Genomic DNA, 22,032 nt, shown 5'->3' with positions numbered 1-22,032 from the left:
ATGGTGCCTGGAGGGCCTGTGTGGTGAGCAGTCGATTAAAGCGTTTCATTTGTCAGCGGTGAATGCAGCTGGCTGTTAACCGTAATACCACCCTCGAGATGTCACCAGGGAGAAACCGATTCATTCATTCAGCACAGCTCACGGCACAGATCCCACGCCGGGGTCGGTCCCACACACTGCATACAGAGAGAACGAGCAGCCCATATGTAAGGGAATGTGACAGGAAGCAGATCATTCTGGCTCTGGTCTGGCACTGGTCCTGGTCTGGCTCTGATCTGATCTGGTTCAGGTCTGGCTCTGGTTTATCTCTGATCTGGTCTGGCTCTGATCTGGTCTGACTCTGATCTGATCTGGTTCAGGTCTGGCTCTGGTCTGGCTTTTTTTGTCATTTCTGCATATGCTTGTTTCATACATCCACGGGAACAAGATTGCTTTTAACCAAAGACCACAGTGCCACAGAGAACACAGAACATAGAACATAGAACATAGAACATAGAACACACAGTATGTATAAAGAGTGCTGGATGCAGACCACCTGGATCCTACATCAGCAAAACAGACCCAAAGAACGTCTGATCCTGGAACAGGTCTAGCCCTGATGTGGGGCGCATGCGGCTCTGTGTGTGTCTGGAGGACCTGACCCTAGCCCTGATGTGGGGCGCATGCGGCTCTGCGTGTGTCTGGAGGTGAGTCTTTAACACTCTGCATCTCTCTCAGCCACACAGGCAAAGCGCCCAGACAGCAGGGCATTCTGGGATAGGTAGGTCTAGGCCTGAGGTGGGGGGTTTGGCCCTGTGCATGTCTGAGGGGGAGCTTTTCACACTGTCCGCATGCAGCCTCACCTTTCTCTGTCTCTCTGACCTGGTGCATATTTTGCACTGTGGATGTCTGAAAGTTCAGCCTTCCACACTGTCTGCATCTCGCCAGAACAGGCCCAAAAAAACACAAAAAAAAACAGCTGCCAATTCTGGTACAGAGCCGGGTCGCATCTGGGCCAGTTCTGGCAGCCAGCGAAACTGCTGCTCTGCCTACTGGTGCTGCTCTGCTACTGGTGCTGCTGGTGCTGCTCTGCTGCTGGTGCTGCTCTGCTACTGGTGCTGCTGGTGCTGCTCTGCTGCTGGTGCTGCTCTGCCTGCTGGTGCTGCTCTGCCTGCTGTGAACCCTGAGGTGACCAGGCCAGCAGGCTCCACGCCTGTCTCTCATAGGCTACCGCAAGACGAGGAAGACAGTGTGCCACGACAGCGCGTACTACTCCACATCTGTGTGTACAAGTCCACCAGTCACAAAGCATTAAGCACAGTGATGGACGGAAGCATGCAGTCAGTCATTCTGCTCGGAGAACCCCCCGGAGAACAACTCGGATACAAACCGCCTCGTAGAAAAGCGACAGAAAAGGCAGAATAGCCCAGATGTTAAAGCAGCAGCAGGAAGTTTTGGATCGACACTAGTAAGCAAACTATTTACAAAGGCATGCAGAAATCCTGCATACACCACCAAAAGCCTATTTGGCACTGATGAAAGCTTGCTAACATGCTCACTGGTGTCTTTTGTCTTTTGTTGTGCTGTGAAAAAGCTTCTCTTACATTTTCGCAGGACGTTCCAGCCCTGGAACACAGAACTACTCGGTGCACATCCTGGATGGACAGTGGGAACGACACATGTCATTTTCTGTCATATCATGATCACATACTATCAAAATGAATTTGAACAGGATACCACAACTAGTTGCCTACGAAAACATCCCTCAAAAAGTGGCAGATTGTTGTATAGTGTTGCTTTAAATAGATGTCTCAACCAAGTCATCACAAAGTTTGATTTCTCATTCATGGCCAGATATATCTTCAAAGTAGTAATGTTCATGTAATTAACAGAGATCCTGTAAATGACTTGCAAATGTATGTAAATTAAATTGCAGCTACTCCAACACACACATAATTATTCTTCAAATGAATGTAGAGAGCTGGATAAGACAAGATGTGTATCAGATGTGTTTGATCAATTTTATCTGCTATTCATTATGTCATTGATAATCTGATTTGTTTTTATCTGCTCCAGTTGAAGACATGCAAACAGATATAATCCATTACAAGTCATAACAAACCATCTTCTGCTCTGCTGTTCATTCAACCCTCCAGTCAAAGAACATCAGAGTTTACTGATATGTCTTATGTTTAAGGGTTTATATTTAAGGATTTATTTAGCTAACGCCCGGCAATTCAACTACATGAACATTATTATTGTCTTGTTCAAATTGTTCTGCACATTCAGAGAAGGCGCTAATACAAGTGACTTTCTGAGCTGTGCTCCACATTAAAGTTCACATCAAACACTATCTGCGTGTCACACACCCCCCCCCCCCACACACACTCCCCCTCTTACCCCCTGGCTCAGCAACTGTGAGACCATCTGTTCGAGGAGAAGTGCCTCTGGCGCTCCCTAAGCCCCATGCTGCCATCAGAGCTGAGCTCACAACCAATCAGCCGTCAGAAAGGAAACCAGCTGACCAACCAGCCATCAGAGAGGAGACCAGCTGACGAACCAGGCATCAGAGAGGAGACCAGCTGACCAACCAGGCGACAGACCAGGCGACAGAGAGGAAAATAACCAACCAACCAGACATCAGAAAGGAAACCAGCCAACCAGTGAACCAATCAGGCGTCAAAGACCAACCAACAGGGCCTACCAATTGACCAGCTGACCAAGTCTCAGAAAGGACACCAACCAAACAGTCAATCAACCTCGACTCAGAGAGGAAAATGACTGACCTGCCAGCCTCCAGTATAAAACCTACTGACCAGCCAACCAGCAAAGCCACAGAGACTAAACCAGCCAACCGAGAGGCAGACTGACCAGCTAACCACACAGGCCTCAGTGAGGACTAACCAGCTAACCGAGCCTTGGAGGGGAAATCATCCGACTGACCGACCGACCAACCAACCGACCAACCAACCAACCAACAGTACTTCATCTGCTGCTGCTGCTGCTGCTGATGGTGACCAGCTGCACCCTTCTGCCCCTCACCTGCTGAAGAGCCTCCAACCAGCCTCTAACCATCCCCAGCTACTCTGTTTCCATGGCAAACACCACGTTCAAGGACTCTTCTTCAGACTCTCGGGGTGGCACACCGGTGGTGACTCATCAAAGGTAATAACCAAGGCTCTCCACAATCACGCCGTGCCTCACTGCCCACCTACCCCAATATCACAATAGTCAATACTACCTGTCTCATATAATGAGAATTCTAATAATGATTCATGTGGATGTTCTCCGGTTTTGTGCTGTATTCTGCGCTGTTCTCTGTGAGCTCTCGTGTGGGTCCGGATGTCTGTTGGGTGCAAAGCTGGTGTGACAGCCGGGTTTTCTACCATGACAAGCAGAAGGAGACAGCTTAGCTCACAGCACAATATGACTGCCTCCTGTTTTTCATCCACTTTACAAAAGGGGTTCACTTTACAAAGCAGCAAATCCAGGTGCTTTCTCTGCATATCTACACACCACATCTACCTCCAGTGACGTGATCCACACTGGTGGCCCTGGGGGCAGAGGCAGTGCATCTGCACATCTATAATGTGCTGGGAGACACAGACACACATCTGTACTTCATCTGCACATCTATAATGTGCTGGGAGACACAGAAACTAGCTGCTCTTTATCTGCACCTCTATAATGTGTTGGGAGACACAGAAACTAGCTGCTCTTCATATACACATCTATAATGTGTTGGGAGACACAGAAACTAGCTGCTCTTCGCTGCTGAAGTGAATCTTGGCCATGTGGAAAATGTATGTGGCTGAGGTGTGTTCACACTTTGGTTGTAAATCTCATCATTACTGGACTGTTGGACTTCACACAGATATTTCTTCACACACGAGTCCCCTTTCAGACAAGAACTCCAGATAATGCCCAGAGAACAAGGAGAACATGGAGAACAAGGCCCGGAGAACCAGGAGAATAAGGGGAATAATGAGAACATGGAGAACAAGGCCCGTAGAATATTCCATCAGAACATGTAAGAGCTCCAGAATGGCTTGTCGGAGCTCCTGGTACTCTATTCTCCCAGTTCAGCTACAGGAAGAAAAGAATGAACTACATACTAAATATGAGCTTCAGCAAACTGAAACACCACCAATATAAATGCCTTCACAAGTTTTAAGAGTTCTAAAAACAGACTCTGTGTGTGTGTGTGTGTGTGTGTGTGTATACAACAGGATACAACCATTCTCCTCAATGGTGCTCTCTCTCTCTCTCTCTCTCTCTCTCTCTCTCTCTCTCTCTCTCTCTCGGCTGAATCTCCTCGCAGCGGGGGTGGGGGAGAGCAGGATCAGGTGGGTGTGCACTTTCATGTGGGATGTATTTTCTGCTATTCAGCTCCGAAACGCGATTTAGGTCAACGCCTAAAAGATTTCGGGGAGCCACAGAGACACATCATGGCACACACCAAACACACCCAAACCCAGACAGCCTGCTTTCTCCGGACCCCCCGCAGCTGCAGGCTTTTGGGAACTGACAATACAACCAGCAGGTCTCCACCACACAAAGAGTAGTGTGCAGACCAAGCATACGCTGCCATTAGGTACCATTCAGAATGATTCCTCTCCGAAGCCACATATGCTGGGCGGGCTCGATTCATACTCCCATTAGCCGTCTGTATTTACAGCCCATTTATGTGCTAATAGTTCATCAGTCGCAGTGGTTTCGTGATGATTAACTCATGACACAGAGTACTGTGGACTAAACAGTGGCCTCTCGTAAACGTAATTGCTTGGTTGGTCCTGCTGTCTGATGGAGAGTGCTGAGGCCTTAGTGTCTGAGATTTGGGTCTCTGTCTCTCTCTGTATCTCGTTCTCTCCCTCTCTCTCTCTATCTTTCTCTCTTCTTCTTCTTCTTCTCTCTCTCTCTCTCTCTCTCTGTCTCTATCTGTCTCCCTCTCTCTCTCCCTCTCCCTCTCTCGCTCTCCCTCTCTCTGTCTCTATCTTTCTCTCTTCCTCTCTCTCTCTCTCTCTCTCTCTCTCTCTCTCTCTATCTGTCCCTCTCTCTCTCTCTCCCTCCCTCCTTCTCTCCCTCTCTCTCTCTCTCTCTCTCTCTTTCTGTCTCTCTCTCTCTCTTTCTGGGGCTGTAATCACAGCAGTCCTCTCTGTCCCACTCGCTTGGCACACCATCAGCACACCATTGACATGCAATCCACACAGCAGCCATTTCAAAGAGCCTTCATCAACATGTCCAGTCCTACGAGCAAGGTGTGTGTGTGTGTGAGTGTGTGTGTGTGTGTGTGTGTGTGTGTGTGTGTGTGTGTGTGTCCTGCTTCACAGTTTGGCTTGATTAGCACGTGCCCAATCCACAGCAGAGGATGTGGTCTAAACCTCTTTGTCCTTTTTTGTTTCAGGTAAATACACACAGACTGTGAAACGTCCATGAAATGGTTGTTTTTTACACAAAATAGACTATCATGACCAGACTACACTGCCCTTTAAGACATAAACCATCATGACCAGACTACACTACCCAGACTACACTGCCCTTTAAGACATAAACTATCATGACCAGACTACACTACCCAGACTACACTACCCAGACTACACTGCCCTTTAAGACATAAACTATCATGACCAGACTACACTGCCCAGACTACACTGCCCTATAAGACATGTATGTTGCATTAAGCATCCAAAAGCAGCCAAGCCCCGCCTCCTGTTCTACAGGGGAGAAATGAATACTCTGCATTCTGTAGAATTCTATAGAGATTCTGTAGAGATTCTGTAGAGATTCTGTAATATTTGTTAAAAGTCAAATTACTTTTCAAACTACGAGTTCCTAAGGTATCTTCACACATTACTGTCTAATGATCTGATGCTGACTTCCATGGTGAGTCACGCAACGTCATTTTCTCAACCCAGTCAGCACTCATTGTTCTTCCCCACGCCTCCCTTCCCCCTCTTTCTCTCACCGTCTGTCTATCTCTCCACCTGTCTCTCTCACCGTCTGTCTATCTCTCCACCTGTTTTCTCTCCCTCCCTCCCTCTCTCTCGTATTCCTTCTCTCTTTCCATTCACATGAAGAAGGATGATGTGTGTCGTCACATGTCCTGTTTTAATATATACTGATTTCCAACTACTTCAAATTCTCTACAAATAAAGGAGTACACCAATACAAGTGTGTGATATAGTGATGTAGACACACACGACGTTTGGGAGTTATATCCCTAAAGAGAAGGGCCTGTACAAGCATCTTCTCTTCAAAACATCCATCAACACTGTGGTTTAACCGTAACAGTGGCAGTTTTCAAACTGCAACACCAGACATGACATTGTCCTACACTTTCCACCTCACCACTGTTCATCTTACCTCTGTGATCTTCAGTGTGTGTATCCTCTTTTTATGAGGGAAAAAGATGAGTGTATGTCCCCACTGACGAGCAGAAACAGCTTGTCTTCGCTTCACTGTCTTCGCCCCCCCCCCCCCCCCCGAGCTGCTCTACAGACACACTGGGCCACACTCAGGCAGTCTTGGCAGCGATATCTCTGTTGTACACGCTCATGCAGTCATGCTAGCTCTACCGCTAACGCTAAAAAAAGCCCTCCGTCAAGTGCCTAATGTACTTCTTGTTGCGTCTCTGGGGACGGTAACTCTCGTTGTGTTCAGTTTGAATGCTTGAGGAGAGATGGAGTGTTGAACCGCACTGGACAAGGTCAGGGGAAGCCTCTCGCATTGTGCCATCCTCGCAGAACCCGCTTTCTCCCTCTTTCACTCTCTCCCTCTCTCACTCTCTCCCTCTCTCACTCTCTCCCTCTTCCACTCTCACAGCTCTTTCTGAACACCTCCAGCATCTAACAACAAACCATTTCAAAATATTTCGGTACAGGTTTATAAATGTGTAATAACATGGACTGCTTGGCAGTACTTAGTGCTGTTGGTAGTGGATCCAAACAGGTGAGGAGACTAACTGTGACACTATGTAACTATGACATATGTTACTCTCCTGAACCTAGTGTGATTTAGGTTTAGGGATTCAGCTGTCATGGTGGATCAGGGTGATGATGACTTTCCCTCTTTCACTCTCTCAGCGCTTTTTGAATGCTTCCAGCATTTAACAACAAACCATTTCATAATATTGAGGTACAGGTGGCACTATGAATTCATAATATATATGAAATATGCCTAATAACCACACCTGAAAATCATTACATACCAATAATAAGCCATCTAACTGTAATTAACTAAATAATTACTCAAAATGACATATACACATAGATAGCTATACAAATACATATACGCCCACACAAACACACACACACACACACACACACACACATACATATACCTTGTATGCAGCTTTGGAATTACTTTGACCTTTTCTTTACACACACAAACACACACACTCTGGATTGAATAAGGGCCAAACACCTGCATCTGTATGCGTGTCAGAGGCAAACCTAATGAAGCACACAGACACGGTCTCACCCAGATGCAGGTCCAATTGAAGACCTCTGTGCTTCTCTCCACCGGTGAACCTGCGCCCCCTCCACACACACACACACACACACACACACACACACACACACACACACACACACACACACACACACACACACACACACACACACACACACACACACACACACACACACACACACCCTCGCCCGTCCTCTCTCACCAGCCGGCATCAGAAGCCAGTGAAGACTCACATCCTGCTGCTGGCATGTACAGAGCGCTCGCCGGCTCACCGTAACACTACAGGCTGCAGGTATACACACACACACACACACACACACACACACACACACACATATGCACACATACACACACACACACACACACACACACACACACACACACACACACACACACCCCCGCCCGTCCTCTCTCACCAGCCGGCATCAGAAGCCAGTGAAGACTCACATCCTGCTGCTGGCATGTACAGAGCGCTCGCCGGCTCACCGTAACACTACAGGCTGCAGGTATACACACACACACACACACACACACACACACACACACACACACACACACACACATATGCACACATACACACACACATATGCACACACACACACACATATGCACACACACACACACACACATTTGCACACATACACACACACATATGCACACACACACAAACACACACACACACACATATGCACACACACACACACATATGCACACATAGATACATATGCACCAATACACACATTTGCACACTTATATACACATACAAAACTGTGCGTGTAACTGACAGTGTATACACACTTAGACATAGACTTTCTGTCTATGCCACTGTCAGCACCCTGTCCTACCGTGGGTTCAATGCCTACTCGGCTCTATGAAGGCTTGCTCTGTATTCATTGTCATTCAGTCAAGTTTTTAACCAGCTAAAGACCGCTGAGTCTCATTTGAAACCGTGATATTAGCCTCACAACAAATTGTCAACGGTGGGCACAGATATAGCCGTGGTCTACATCCACTGAGTACCACCGTCCCTTTCACTGCCCGGATACACACATCCACGTCACCCTCCCACAGAGGCACGCTGTGGCAACCAGCTCTGGTCAAAGGTCAAAGTGGAGGCGGGGATGCATAAATACAGCTGACACTTGAACTGAGTGGATCATTAGATAGTCAAACGAGAAATCAGCTTATGGGTTCTGACAGTCCACCCAGAACGGCAATATGCCCATATGTCCTGCCAGTTCATTATCATAAAGGTATTTCTCAGTGCTGTCACTTCAAATTGTCAGTTGTGGTTAATCCTCAGGCTTCATAGTGAGAGATAAATCAAAGTAAGTACTAATTTCAACAAAAGCATCCAGTAGTCCTGAAGCTCCAGTCTAATGTCAGTGAGACTTTTTTCATTCCCTCAAGGGTTTAATCATTTAAACATCTGGAGTGCTGACACTCTGTTATTACCTTGAATGTCTTCTCCTCTGGAAAAAAAATATTAAAGACTCAAGACTAAAAGGCCCTAAATCAATCAGATTTCTCCCATGTGATACGGCACTCTCTTCTTAATGGATCGGGCTCAGGAGAATTCCAGCATCTCAATTGAATTTGCGGTTTAATTAATGATCACTTCGCGGAGGCAAAGCGCTTGGTACATCAGCCAAAGGCTTCTGACAACATGTGGACGAACCGAATGTTCTTGGGATCTCTGAGGACTGCCGCAATGACAGTCCATTTCGGAAAACACCTGAGTGTGCTCAACAATCTGACAATGACAGTCCATTTCAGAAGACGTGAGTGTGTTCAACAATCTGACCGTTCTGTCGAAGGCCCTCCAATTATCCACCCTTCAGCACAGCAGTGAATCTGAGAATGATTATTGTATTGGACTGTGGGCAATGGTACAGCCTTCTGGGCTATCAGTGACGTGTAGAATCATTTTATAAACGTATAATAACGAGGGCTGCTTGGCGGTACTTAGTGTTCTTAGTAGTGTATCACAATAGGCGGAGGGGAACCTATGTAGCAAGCACTGTTACTCTCCTGAACCTAATTTTAGTTTAAGTTCAAGTTAAGAATTTAAGTTTAAGGAATCAGGTGCCTTAGGATGGATCATAGCAGCAACTGGTTAATTGAGTCATAAGTGGAAGGACATATGCAACGTTGCCCAAACTGGCTTTCTTTTCTATACCAAATCTACACAACCAACGATGGATTTCAGGCATACTGTTACTGTATATCGTCTGAACTGAACTGGCCAGCCTCTTGTTTTGGTAAGTTCTTGCATAAGCACAGTAACAGGTCTATGTGGAACCTGTTGTGCACTATGCAGCTGTGCCTCAAAGCGAGCTGTCCAAATATATTTGGTTGCAGCTGTCATTCAAAGAGCAGTTTCTCTTATGGAGAATATGGGGGCATAGACTACAGTAATTATACTCATATATGACATTTACCCATACATGTGACATTTGCAAAACATATAGCTGTAGCCTAACAACAGTAACAAGAGGAGGAGGATATTAGCAGGCCAGGTACACAATTAGTAATTTGAATAATATCCTTTAAAAACAGGTTGTTTTATCAGTATGGTAGGATAGATGGCCATGTATAGGAGAGAACTCAAAACGCTTGCTCGAGCTACTTGCAAAATGTCTCAAGCTGGTTCCTTCGCCTGTAAAAGTAGGGCTAAAGATCTGTAATAACCAGCGATCCATTCAAAATATTGACCAAGTAACGCTGCAAGTGCGCAGTCGCAAGCCGGAATGAGCTAGGTGAGCAAAAGGCAGTGATAGACAAACGTTTCCAAAACCTTATGTAGCGTATTCTCCCACGCTGTTCCACATTATAGGCCTATTTCTAAAGCAACGTGTTACCTATTTTTTACGATGAACACAGCAGACTTTGAAAATAGAGCAGTGGACCACAGCTCATTGAAGCTATGGACTGTGTACAACAACAACCCATCAGAACAGCGGAGTGGGGATGTGCGGTGTCATTTCAGATGGCTATTTTCAAATCTTTGCGTCTGCACTGATTAAGATAGCGGCAATTACAAAACCCTGCAAAAGGGAATACTGGTTATAAATAGCGTTTATTGACTCGCCCTGGGAAATCATTCACACATATGCTGCTTAATGTTGTTACATGTAGAACATATGATACAATATTTATGCAAATTCTGTACATTTCGTGGTGGCATATGCGTCATTATTCCATTCAATTGTCTGGGCTATATTCCCGGCTACATTTCTGTCTTTAAATGCAGACGCGCGTTATCCTTGTTGGCCGGATCTACGGTGGGCTAGAATTACATGGGGTAGATTAATTGGCGTTTGGTTTGGACACTCAAGCTGTCGCATTTATGAAACGCCTGTTCTGATGGAATCTCCAAACAATAAGACATTGCATTCGCTTACCTGTGCTGTGCGATAGATCGATGCAAGACTCGGTGAGGATGTTCGGGTCACTTTGAGATCTGCATCGCTGCAGCATGCACTGCTCCGTCTCATCCGAGGCAGCCATGGGGGTAGCCTATCGTCCTAGAAATATGAATAAAATATTGAAAACCCCCGTCGGAGGCAACCAAGGTCAGCACCGACTAGCAGCGGAGCGAATACTGGGCTACTCAGTCTGACAGCCGCCTTCAGCATCCAGCGCGCGTGAAGGGGGGGGGGGGGGAGTAAATCCTACAGTGTGTTTTGAGCGTGTGTGCACGCGCGTGCCTCTGTGGGAGGGTGACGTGGATGTGTGTATCCGGGCAGTGAAAGGGACGGTGGTACTCAGTGGATGTAGACCACGTAGACTAGGCTATATCTGTGCCCACCGTTGACAATTTGTTGTGAGGTTAATATCACGGTTTCAATATATATTGTCCTCCATTGTTTAAATAGCCTACCTCGTCACTCTGTCAGACAGCAACATCCATTGGGCTTATCACAACCTCGTCACTGGTGTGCCATGAACAGCATCCTCTTCGTAGCCTGGTCGCAAATCGGCAAATCGGATTTGAGTTAGTCTGGTATAGCCTAACCATTTCCACCCGGATCAAAACTGCCAATATATTATTATAGAAACGCTACCCTGCAACCTTATGTGTAGGCCTATGTGGCCCGTGACTCATTTGTGACTGCAAATTGTTCCCATAAAATGAAATAATATATTCACGGTCCAATTCAAACAGTTTGTAATAAAATCAATTAGCCGCCATTTGACAATATGGGCTGGGTATGAGCATTATCCACCTTCAGGGATATCAAACACAAATCAGTGTAGCCCACAACAATTGTAAACAATAATACAAATTTAAAAAAAAACTGGATAAGGAAGAGGACGCTGGAGCAATCCGTTTATTTATTTGATTTTTTGTTTTAAGCACCAGTCAATAAAAAGGTGAAGGTAGACTATCTGTAAGCTAACAGCCTACAGAAGATAATAATAGAAATGTTCACAACTTAACAAAAAGAGAAACCTGATTTAAATGGTGGACATCCTATGTCGAAAGCACTTATTTAAGCCAAGCTCAGACATGACTGCAACTGCAAGCTCTGTGAATCCTATTCATTCAGTCTGCAATTCATGCGCAGTCACTGCACAGAGGTGATGGTTTCAACCAATACAGATGCTGGCTCGGTATTGGCCAAATAAGATCCATGTGACACGGAAGTGCTGTTGCCTTCACCACAGCAAGTGCTGAAGATGGCACCTCGCAGCTCTATTGCCTTTCTACTAGCCTTTGCTGCTCTTTGTAGTTTGCAACTTTGCGAAGTTTCCGACGATCTTGACCAGACAAAGAGCGAACCAGAACCCTTTACCGAGCCTAATCAAGTTCCTGTTGATGAGAAGTTAGAGAAACCGGGCGAGGTGCCTCCCATCGTCTCCTATAGTGATCCCATTGAGGAGTCGCACGATGACAAGCAGTGGCAAGCTACGGAAGAAGAGGCAATCGCCAAACCCGAACCAGACGAGGAGATTGCACCTCTTTCGACGTTCAAAGACGACTTTAAAGAAGAGTTAGTGCTCAGGCCTTTGCATTCGGGGGACATCTACGCAAGCTTTCAGTTTCGCACTCTCTGGGATACAGATTTTCTCCAAGGCAAAAGAGGTAGGCCTATGCAATTTCCTTGTCAGGTAGCAAGCTAACTAGCTAGCTATGTTGTTTCATCTTTCTTCATCTGAGTTGTTCAGTTTTATTTTTAGCAACTTAGCCCCCATTTCGATTCAGGTCGTTCATCATTGTCAATTTAGTGGCTGGATAATGTAGGCTGTTTTTTGGTCTTGATGTCTACGATCTACCCCTGTAACATGCCAGACTCCCTGTGTGCAGCTTTATTGACTTTATTTATACTTTAACCCCACATTATTTATACTCTAACCCCACATTATGTTTAACAAGTTGCCTTCTTTGCTTTGTCTCTCTAGTTTCCCACTATCATCTCTTCCCAAAGTCTCTGGGCCAGGTCATATCTAAGTTCTCTGTGCGAGAGCTCCACATCTCTTTCACCCAGGGCTACTGGAGGACCATGCAGTGGGGACAGCCTTACCTGCCCTCTCCTCCAGGGGCAGAGCTCTGGGTGTGGTTCCAGGACACGGTCACTGAGTTAGTACTGTTTTTTTTTTTTTGTGGTTCTAAGAGATGTCCATAAGGGGAAAGTAGCCTCACACAATTAAAATATCTGCATGCAAAACACCACTTTGCAGTATTTTGTTTGCAATAATGTCATAAAAAAATGTCAAATCCATTTCTTGTAAGTGGTAAGCTTTGGTCTGTTTGTTGGTTATCCAGTGTTGATGGTGCATGGAAAGAACTGACCAATGTCCTGTCAGGGATTTTCTGTGCCTCGTTGAATTTCATCGACTCGACCAACACTGTGCACCCCAGCGCCTCTTTTAAACCTCTAGGTCTCGGGAATGGTGAGTAGTTTTCCATACAGTGTTAGCCGAAGTTTCCCTGTAGCTCTTTTGCTCTTATAAAAGCAGTGATTTTCCCCTTTTATTTTGAAACTGACATATAGGCAGATATGACCTCAAATTAATATCACATCAATTTCACAGATTTGCCTTGTTGATGATAAATAATACATGTCTTTGGGGCAGTGTCTGACCAATATTGTGATCTTTTAAATACATTTTAGTTCTAGAAATGACAGTCCATCAGTATCAGTCCATTTTTAATACATTTTCAATGAACCTTACTGACGTGTAGATTTCATAATGCAATACATCACACACTGTAATATAGTACATCAATCAATGTAACACATCATGTCCTTGTGTACGCAGTTACAGACCCTCGTTTCCTCCGCTATGCGATGCTGCCTCGTGAGATTGTCTGCACAGAGAATCTCACACCCTGGAAGAAGCTTCTTCCATGCGGCACCAAGGTACTTTAATGGAGAATAAAAACGGGGAATTTTGTACATCTGTTTTGATTTTTTGTAAATAATTTCTTTATTTAGTCATTTCCATTAACTGCTGCAGGGTGGGAGGTGCAGTATTGCTGTATTGTGTGGGTGCATTGATTCAAATCTGAAGTAAATCGCTGGATTATTTGTGCACGCTGATGTACAACCTTCTCACAGGTGCACAGGGAAAGTGTTTTTCTCCCCCATTTTTCTTCTTTCAATACTGAAAGGAGACATAACATCACTGAGACCTGATCTTACTTTCACAAATAACACCTTTTTTTGAGAGTTTTTTTGTATGGTGCTGCCCACTGTGTTCAGTTCGTCTGACGCCATTCTGTGTGAAAGTGACAGATTGTTCTAATGTGTTCGTGTTCTTCAGGCCGGTCTGGCGGTTTTGATGAAGTCAGAAAAGCTCTTCCACAGCAGCTTCCACTCCGAAGCAGTGCACATCCGCCCCGTGTGCCAGGTGAGATACCAGTCAGATACTCCCACACAGTGCACATCCGCCCGTGTGTCAGGTGAGATACCAGTCAGATACTCCCACGCAGTGCACATCCGCCCTGTGTGCCAGGTGATATACCAGTCAGATACTCACACGCAGTGCACACTCGCCCGTGTGTCAGATACTCACACGCAGTGCACATCCCCCCGTGTGTCAGATACTCCCACGCAGTGCACATCCGCCCCGTGTGTCAGATACTCCCACGCAGTGCACATCCGCCCCGTGTGTCAGATATTACCACGCAGTGCACATCCGCCCCGTGTGTCAGATACCCCCACGCAGTGCACATCCGCCCGTGTGTCAGATACCCCCACGCAGTGCACATCCGCCCGTGTGTTAGGTGAGATACCAGTCAGATACTCCCACGGGCTGGAATTGGCACATTGTCCACATTTATTCATTTAGTACATGCTTTTATCCAAAGCAACTTGCAGCTCAGTGTAAACATACATTTTCAGCAGCCTGTGTGGTCCCTGGGTCTCCAACCCATGGCCCTGGTGTTGTTAGCACCAGGAGTTAGCAACAGGAGCTAGCGACAGGAGCACAGGTTCAAATTAGTTTGACATCACCTGCATGCCTTTGTACCAGTGTGTGCGCTAATAGGGTTTGGTTTGCAGGACGTTGACTGTAAGGCCCCGTCATGGGAGCTGAGACAGACGCTGAACGTGGTGTTTGATGTGCACACCTCAGGGCAAGGGAAAAAAGGTGAGGATAAGATGATAATTACCAAACTGAACCCACACTACTCACACACATACGTGCATGCATGCATGCATGCATACATACACACATACATACATACATACATACATACATACGTGTGTGTGTGTGTGTGTGTGTGTGTGTGTGTGTGTGTGTGTGTGTGTGTGCGTCTCTCTCTCTCTGTCTATATATATATATATACACTACCGTTCAAAAGTCACTTAGAAATGTCCTTATTTTTCAAAGAAAAGCACTGTTTTTTTCAATGAAGATAACATTAAATGAATCAGAAATACACTATATACATTGTTAATGTGGTAAATGACTATTCTAGGTGGAAACGTCTGGTTTTTAATGAAATATCTACATAGGTGTATAGAGGCCCATTTCCAGCAACTATCACTCCAGTGTTCTAATGGTACATTGTGTTTGCTAATCGCCTTAGAAGACTACTGGATGATTAGAAAACCCTTGAAAACCCTTGTGCAATTATGTTAGCACAGCTGAAAACTGTTTTGCTGGTGAGAGAAGCTATAAAACTGGCCTTCCTTTGAGCTAGTTGAGTATCTGGAGCATCACATTTGTGGGTTCGATTATACTCTCAAAATGGCCAGAAAAAGAGAACTTTCATGTGAAACTCGCCAGTCTATTCTTGTTCTTAGAAATGAAAGCTATTCCATGCGAAAAATGGCGAAGAAACTGAACATTTCCTACAACGGTGTGTACTACTCCCTTCAGAGAACAGCACAAACGGGCTCTAACAGAGTAGAAAGAGAAGTGGGAGGCCCTGGTGCACAACTCGGCAAGAAGATAAGTATATTAAAGTCTCTAGTTTGAGAAATAGACGCCTCACAGGTCCTCAACTGGCAGCTTCTTTAAATGGTACCCGCAAAACGCCAATGTCAACGTCTACAGTGAAGAGGCGACTCTGGGATGCTGGCCTGATGAGTGGCAAAGAAAAAGCCATATCTGAGACTGGCCAATAAAAAGAAAAGATTGATATGGGCAAAACATTGGACATTGGACAGAGGAAGATTGGAAAAAAGTGTTATGGACAGACGAATCAAAGTTTGAGGTGTTTGGATCACACAAAAGAACATTTGTGAGACGCAGAATAGGTGAAAAGATGCTGGAAGAGTGCCTGACGCCATCTGCCAAGCATGGTGGAGGTAATGTGATGGTCTGGGGCTGCTTTGGTGCTGGTGAAGTGGGAGATTTGTACAAGGTAAAAGGGATTTTAAATAAGGAAGGCCATCACTCCATTTTGCAACACCATGCCATATCCTGTGTACAGCGCTTGATTGGAGCCAATTTCCTCCTACAACAGGACAATGACCCAAAGCACACCTCCAAATTATGCAAGAAATATTTAGGGAAGAAGCAGGCAGCTGGTATGCTATCTGTAATAGAGTGGCCAGCGCAGTCACCAGATCTCAACCCCATTGAGCTGTTGTGGGAGCAGCTTGACCGTATGGTACCCAAGAAGTGCCCATCAAACCAATCCAACTTGTGGGAGGTGCTTCAGGAAGGGTGGGGTGAAATTTCTACAGATTACCTCAACAAATTAACAGCTAGAATGCCAAAGGTCTTCAATGCTGTAATTGCTGCAAATGGAGCATTCTTAATATTTCAAATAGAAATCATTATTTCTAACCTTGTCAATGTCTTGACTATATTTTCTATTCATTTTGCAACTCATTTGATAAATAAAAGTGTGAGTTTTCATGGAAAACACAAAATTATCTGGGTGACCCCAAACTTTTGAACGGTAGTGTATATCCTTTGTTGTCTGAACGTGGTCCTCTGTCTTGTCCCTCAGAGTGGTCCCTGTTCAAGATGTTCTCCCGCACCTTGACAGAAGCCTGTCCTCTTGCGTCCTCAAGTAAAGTCTACGTGGATGTCACTGATAACCCTCAGGTCAGAATACTTTTCTGTTTTCCTACCCTTTTCCTGTGTTTGTGCATTATGACCTCCGCCACTGAGGTTATGTTTTCACCCCTGTCCGTTTGTTGGTTGGTTGGTTGGTTTATTAGCAGGATTACACATCCTACTGGCCCGTTGTCCATAACACCTGGTGGTAAGGTGTAGCATGGACGAAGGAAGAACCCATTACATTTTGTAGCGGATTTGTGTCATCGTTCACCTGCACCGGATTTATGACACACGATTTTAGTTTCCCTTTTGCAAGCGTTGTGAGACACGGCATTAGTTTTTGCTAACGTGGCAAGATATGGCATTAATGGGGATTGTAGGGCCTTGGCAGAGGTATGCACTCTACTGAGTGCCATTCTAGTCACCACTTAGGAGGAAAGCTTGATTTCTGGACTGCTCAACCTAAAATTCCCTTCTCATCACCATTGTTTTCCATGTGGTTGATATGACCTTGTTTGGCCCACAGGGGGAGCTGTTTGAGCTGCTACCAGCCTCTCCCCTTCTTACCCAAGCTGTGGTGCTTGGAGACAGAAGGACCTACTCCGTGTATGACCTGACCAATAAAGACACCTTTGGGAGCACTCGATCTCTTAACCTGCTGGTGCGCTGGAAAGCAGACAGTGGTGAGTGTGACGTGCGGGGGTCATGGGGTCCATTGGGTTTATGTTAGTCCATAAAGGCAGCATGCTATTCTTGGTATTGCTATAGAATCCTACTGTTTGTGAATAAAACTGTTAGCTCGCAAGTGTCGGAATTGACTGTGTTAACGTTGTTCTCTAGCTGCCATCTCAAACACATATAGGCATAAACCTTTCCACTGAGGGCATAACCACTCCTTTAAAGTAACACTATGCAACAATTTGACACTTTTTGGGGTATGGTTTTATAGGCCTTTTAGGTAGTTAGCTTGCTAGTTTTGGAACAGAACTCCTTATTGATCCTGTAACATTTAAATTTTTCACCTTTTTTATTTGATCATTTTCATCCTTTCTGCGGCCCATTGAGGGAACAACACTTCAGTGTGAAAGCTTCTCCATGACTTCTCTCTCTCTCTCTCTCGTGTCTGTCTTTGCCCGTCCCGTTGTCCCTTTGCCCCGTCCCGTTGTCCCAGGTGAGATGGTGCGTCCTCTGCTGCACAGCGAGCGCTATGTGGCCGGCTTTGGCCTGCAGACGGGGGAGATCCACACGCTCATCTATAACTACCACCCGTACCGGGCTTTCCCTGTCCTGCTGCTGGAGACGGTGCCCTGGTACCTCCGCCTGTACATCCACACGCTGACCGTCACCAGCAAGAACAAGGAGAACAAGCCCAGTGAGTGTCTACTGTCATGCACAACTTTAAGGAATGTGGCTATGAAATGGATGGGATTCTTTCCCTCTTACTTTCCACTAGAAGTTATAGTGAGCGTTACCACAATATTGTTGTACTACTGTTGTAAAACAGTACTAAATCATATGTTACATCTGCATTACTTTCCCTTGAGTGATGTGTAAAACACAAATGGGATTGGCGCTTGAATGCAGGTTTGGTTAAATGGAATACAGAACGTTACTGCAATGGTGTTGTAGCAGATGATTGTTTCTATTGTAGGATGAAGCAAAACCCAGAGGAGAAAATGAATCCTTGTTAAAAACAAATTTCTCCTGCCAAACGTATGTGTCTTGACATGTCCATCACTGGTGATGGATATTATGAGGATGTTGTAATCAATACCAGAGTCAGAAGGAGTTCCCATTTGTGAGGGAAAGGGAAAAATCACTTAAAATTTCAATACAAACTCACAGATTTCAGTGTCAAAGCTGTATTCTGTACAGAAAGGGCGCCATTTTTTGTAGAGGTATTTCCATCAGCTGTTCATTTCTGGTCCGCTCCCAAGGTTACATTCACTACCAACCGTCTAAGGACCGGCTGCGGCCACACCTCCTGGAGATGATGGTGCAGCTGCCGCCCAACTCTGTGACCGAGGTCACCGTGCAGTTTGAAAGGGCCCTGCTCAAGTGGACTGAGTACACACCTGACCCCAACCATGGCTTCTACGTCGGGTAAGATCCATCTCCCGGGCCTGAGGTTTTATATATGCTGAATGTTTCTGATAAAGTGGTGTTTAACATGAACCCAACTGTCTGAACAGAACTAAGCAACCCTCTCTCCCTCTGTGTGAGGAGGAAAGGAGGGGCTGTGGTTACTGAAGTGGAGTCTTTTAGTCGGTGCTAAGGCCATTAAATCTATGTTGAAATGAAAATGAAATAGGTTAGAGACACGCTGACCTGAGTCGAGGTCACCCAGGAGGAAGGGGGAGACAACATGTTGTTGAGATGGGAAACATGTTGTTGAGACGGGAAACATCTGCCGACGTGGGAGTAATGTGTCATTGTGACGTGGGCTAATTATCAATATACACCTAATGCCCCATTAAGACGTGGGCTAATTATCAACATAGAATCTATTCTCTTGAAGATATCTGATTAAGATTTCCAGTAAAAGGAGGTTTTTGGCAAGAGGTGATGACCAATCTTCTTAAGAGGGTCATTGTTATGTGAGAGACGTAACCAATTACAATGGAGATGTTAAAGAGAATGTATACTCAATGTATATGTGTGTTTCTTTCTGTTTTGGGGTATAAACGATGATGTAGGGCTGTTAATCTTTATCACTGTTCATTACCCGACCAGAGGTATGACTTTGAGCCAGCAGCTGCAGAGCTGTAATTAACTAACGATGCCTTAAGCCTAAGCCCACGTGCTTCACAAAACCTCTAACAACAGTGGAGTACCATAACACCGAATGAATGCAAGTTTTATGACAATGTATGGTTCATAACTAACTTTTCAACTTTTGATGTAATTAGCACTTAACAATTTGTACAAAGTAGATGGGTTTAATTGGAAGCAGACAGTTCATTTGTTAAATTTGTTTTAAATTGTTTTGTTTCGTAGGTCCTCGGTAATCAGTGCCCTTGTGCCAAGTATGGTAGCCATGGATACCAACAACACCCAGGAGCAGCCTCTCTTCAGCAGCTTGTGAGTGCACGGCAAACTTCAACACACATCCTCTGTGACTAATCTGCACTTCTGTCACTGCAGGCTCACAGTGTTTTATCCTCTTGTGTTTCCACAGCTTCCCCTGCAAAGAGGAGTCCAGCTACTTTGTCCGCATCTACACCGAGCCCTTGCTGGTCAACCTGCCCACGCCGGACTTCAGCATGCCCTACAACGTCATCTGTCTCACCTGCACCGTCGTGGCCGTGGGCTACGGCTCCTTCTACAACCTCCTGACTCGTACCTTCCAGGTGGAGGAGCCCAGTCCGGGCTTGGCCAAGCGCCTGGCCAACGTCATCCGCAGGTGGAGGGGTGTCCCAGAGCTCTGAGCAGTCGGCGGGGCCAAAAGCAACAGCAGTTCTCCTCGAAAGTATGCAGCACGGAGCCGGGGGGGCCAGACGCTCTGCGGCTGAACTCTGTGATTAATGACAGAAGAACCTTGAGGAGCTGAAACCGCACGCTGGGTGTTTTTAGAGGAATATAAGCACGGGATTGTGGATAATGTAGGATTTTTTTGTTGACGGAGAACTTTCAACGATAACGGGTAAAGATGTCTGGCCTGCTGTGGGAGTGGTTTTTTGCCTTGTTTTGATGCACTATTGTTTGTTTGGTACAGACATGACACGTTCTTTTTTTTGTTTTTTTTTATCTGGTGGAAATTCTGGAAGCACAGGCAAAACATATGGGCCGTCCAGGGTGATCTCCAGACACTCACATGGACAGTTCATTACTGATGATGTGTGCTGGATGCCTGCTATCATATAGTGCTTGACTACTTATGAAATATGTTCCACACAAGTTCGCACTGTTTTTTTTTTGTTTGTCTAAGATGAAAATGAGTGAATAGATTTATTTGTTTATATTGTATTTAGCTGCCGTTCTTTAAAAATGAAATGACCCTTCTTATTTATTTGCGTTTACATTCACCTTCAACTAAGGAAGCGGAGGTGACGTACACTTTAACTCCTCTCAGTCTGCACAGACACAGCAAGTGGACTCTTCAACTCTGTCTGCAAGGAACGTTATGTACTCTAACCTTACTCACGATCCTCTTAACATCCCGTCAAAGGCTTTGTATAACTTTTGACATTCTTAAAAAAACAACAAACTATAACCGGGCTTAAAATATACAGTTCAGGGTGAATAAGCAAACACAGCAATTTAGTTCAGTTTTCTCTGGCATTTAAAATCATTTATTTTGGGAGTGAAGTACCCATTTGTCGAAAAATTTGGCAGTGACTGGTTGGATGATGTTATAGTCTGGCTATTCAGTCTTAATTCATACCCTTTACTACCACAGACTTAGCAACCAGCTTGTCTTAAACCTCATTCTATTGTTCTTTTGACCTGAAAGCTTTGCAAAGTGAGAGATCACGAATTAAAGGGAAGACATGTTTGTTTGTTTTAATCTGAATGCTTGACTGATCTCAGTTATTGAGTCTGGATTCCTGTTCAGCGCTGCCCTCCTCTCACGTCTCGGCCTCTCACTAGAATGGCTCTCAGGGGAGGCTTGAGGAGGTTCTCGCATCTCCTTGATTCCTCTGTCAACGAGCCCAGCCTCGCTCCAGCCTCGCTCCAGCCAAGCTCCAGGAGAGGACTCCAGACAGAGCTCTCTTTCATCGGCAGGCAAATTTTACTGCACGTGTTTGGCACCCAAGCGCGGAAAATGGGTGTTTGCATTCCAAAACGCTGATGGCTGTTTCCGGCTACTCAGCCCGTTACCCACTCGGGCGCAGGAGTTCCCAGAGGGCAATGGGGCTCCAGGGCGGATCTGGACTGGATTCATGCTAGATCAGGGCCGGATCCAGTCAGAGCTGCGGTCTGGGTAGTTGGGTGTGCTTAATAGCTTAGCACGGATTAGATTGGAGGGCGGGTGAGTAAGCCCCTGTGTTTTGAGGTTTCATTACTAAAGAGGTATGCAGATAAACATCAGATATGGCCTCTGGGGCCAGACTCCTTTCTGTTGCCCGAACTCAGTAGCCCATATGATTTAGTCCCAAGAAAATAGTGTGATTT

General features: G+C 45.6%; 2 protein-coding genes across 2 annotated transcripts in view; one reads left to right on the top strand and one right to left on the bottom strand.

Annotated features, from left to right (window-relative positions):
• phactr3a (phosphatase and actin regulator 3a) overlaps nucleotides 1-11,422 on the bottom strand; it is a 30,804-nt gene extending 19,382 nt beyond the window's left edge. Inside the window, exons 1-2 of the mRNA XM_031566937.2 lie at nucleotides 11,333-11,422; nucleotides 10,854-10,976 (exon numbers count right to left, since the gene is read on the bottom strand). Of these exons, the coding sequence (XP_031422797.1) occupies nucleotides 10,854-10,959 (106 nt within the window). The 5' untranslated portion in view covers nucleotides 10,960-10,976; nucleotides 11,333-11,422. The remainder of the gene's footprint in view (nucleotides 1-10,853; nucleotides 10,977-11,332) is intronic.
• A 620-nt stretch (nucleotides 11,423-12,042) lies between these two features.
• On the top strand, nucleotides 12,043-21,430 carry pigt (phosphatidylinositol glycan anchor biosynthesis, class T). The gene is made up of 12 exons (XM_012827373.3): nucleotides 12,043-12,538; nucleotides 12,856-13,033; nucleotides 13,220-13,347; nucleotides 13,717-13,817; nucleotides 14,221-14,307; nucleotides 14,961-15,048; nucleotides 16,865-16,962; nucleotides 17,444-17,600; nucleotides 18,089-18,289; nucleotides 18,855-19,020; nucleotides 19,915-19,998; nucleotides 20,096-21,430. Exons 1-12 carry the CDS (start codon nucleotides 12,133-12,135, stop codon nucleotides 20,343-20,345), a joined length of 1,944 nt encoding a protein of 647 aa, XP_012682827.1. The 5' UTR covers nucleotides 12,043-12,132; the 3' UTR covers nucleotides 20,346-21,430.
• The last annotated feature ends 602 nt before the right edge of the window (nucleotides 21,431-22,032 follow it).

This window comes from Clupea harengus, chromosome 4, assembly GCF_900700415.2.
Source record: "Clupea harengus chromosome 4, Ch_v2.0.2, whole genome shotgun sequence".
Taxonomy (NCBI): domain Eukaryota; kingdom Metazoa; phylum Chordata; class Actinopteri; order Clupeiformes; family Clupeidae; genus Clupea; species Clupea harengus.
Note: the sequence above shows the minus strand (reverse complement) of the source record. Positions and strands in the feature narration are given on the sequence as shown.

What these genes read in the sequence shown, in the direction of transcription:
- pigt (XM_012827373.3), top strand. Translation starts at nt 12,133, where the DNA reads ATGGCACCTCGCAGCTCTATTGCCTTTCTACTAGCCTTTGCTGCTCTT. An exon ending in TTTTCTCCAAGGCAAAAGAG is followed by an intron (nt 12,539 to 12,855) that starts GTAGGCCTATGC and finishes TTGTCTCTCTAG; the next exon opens with TTTCCCACTATCATCTCTTC. An exon ending in GAACAAGGAGAACAAGCCCA is followed by an intron (nt 18,290 to 18,854) that starts GTGAGTGTCTAC and finishes TCCGCTCCCAAG; the next exon opens with GTTACATTCACTACCAACCG.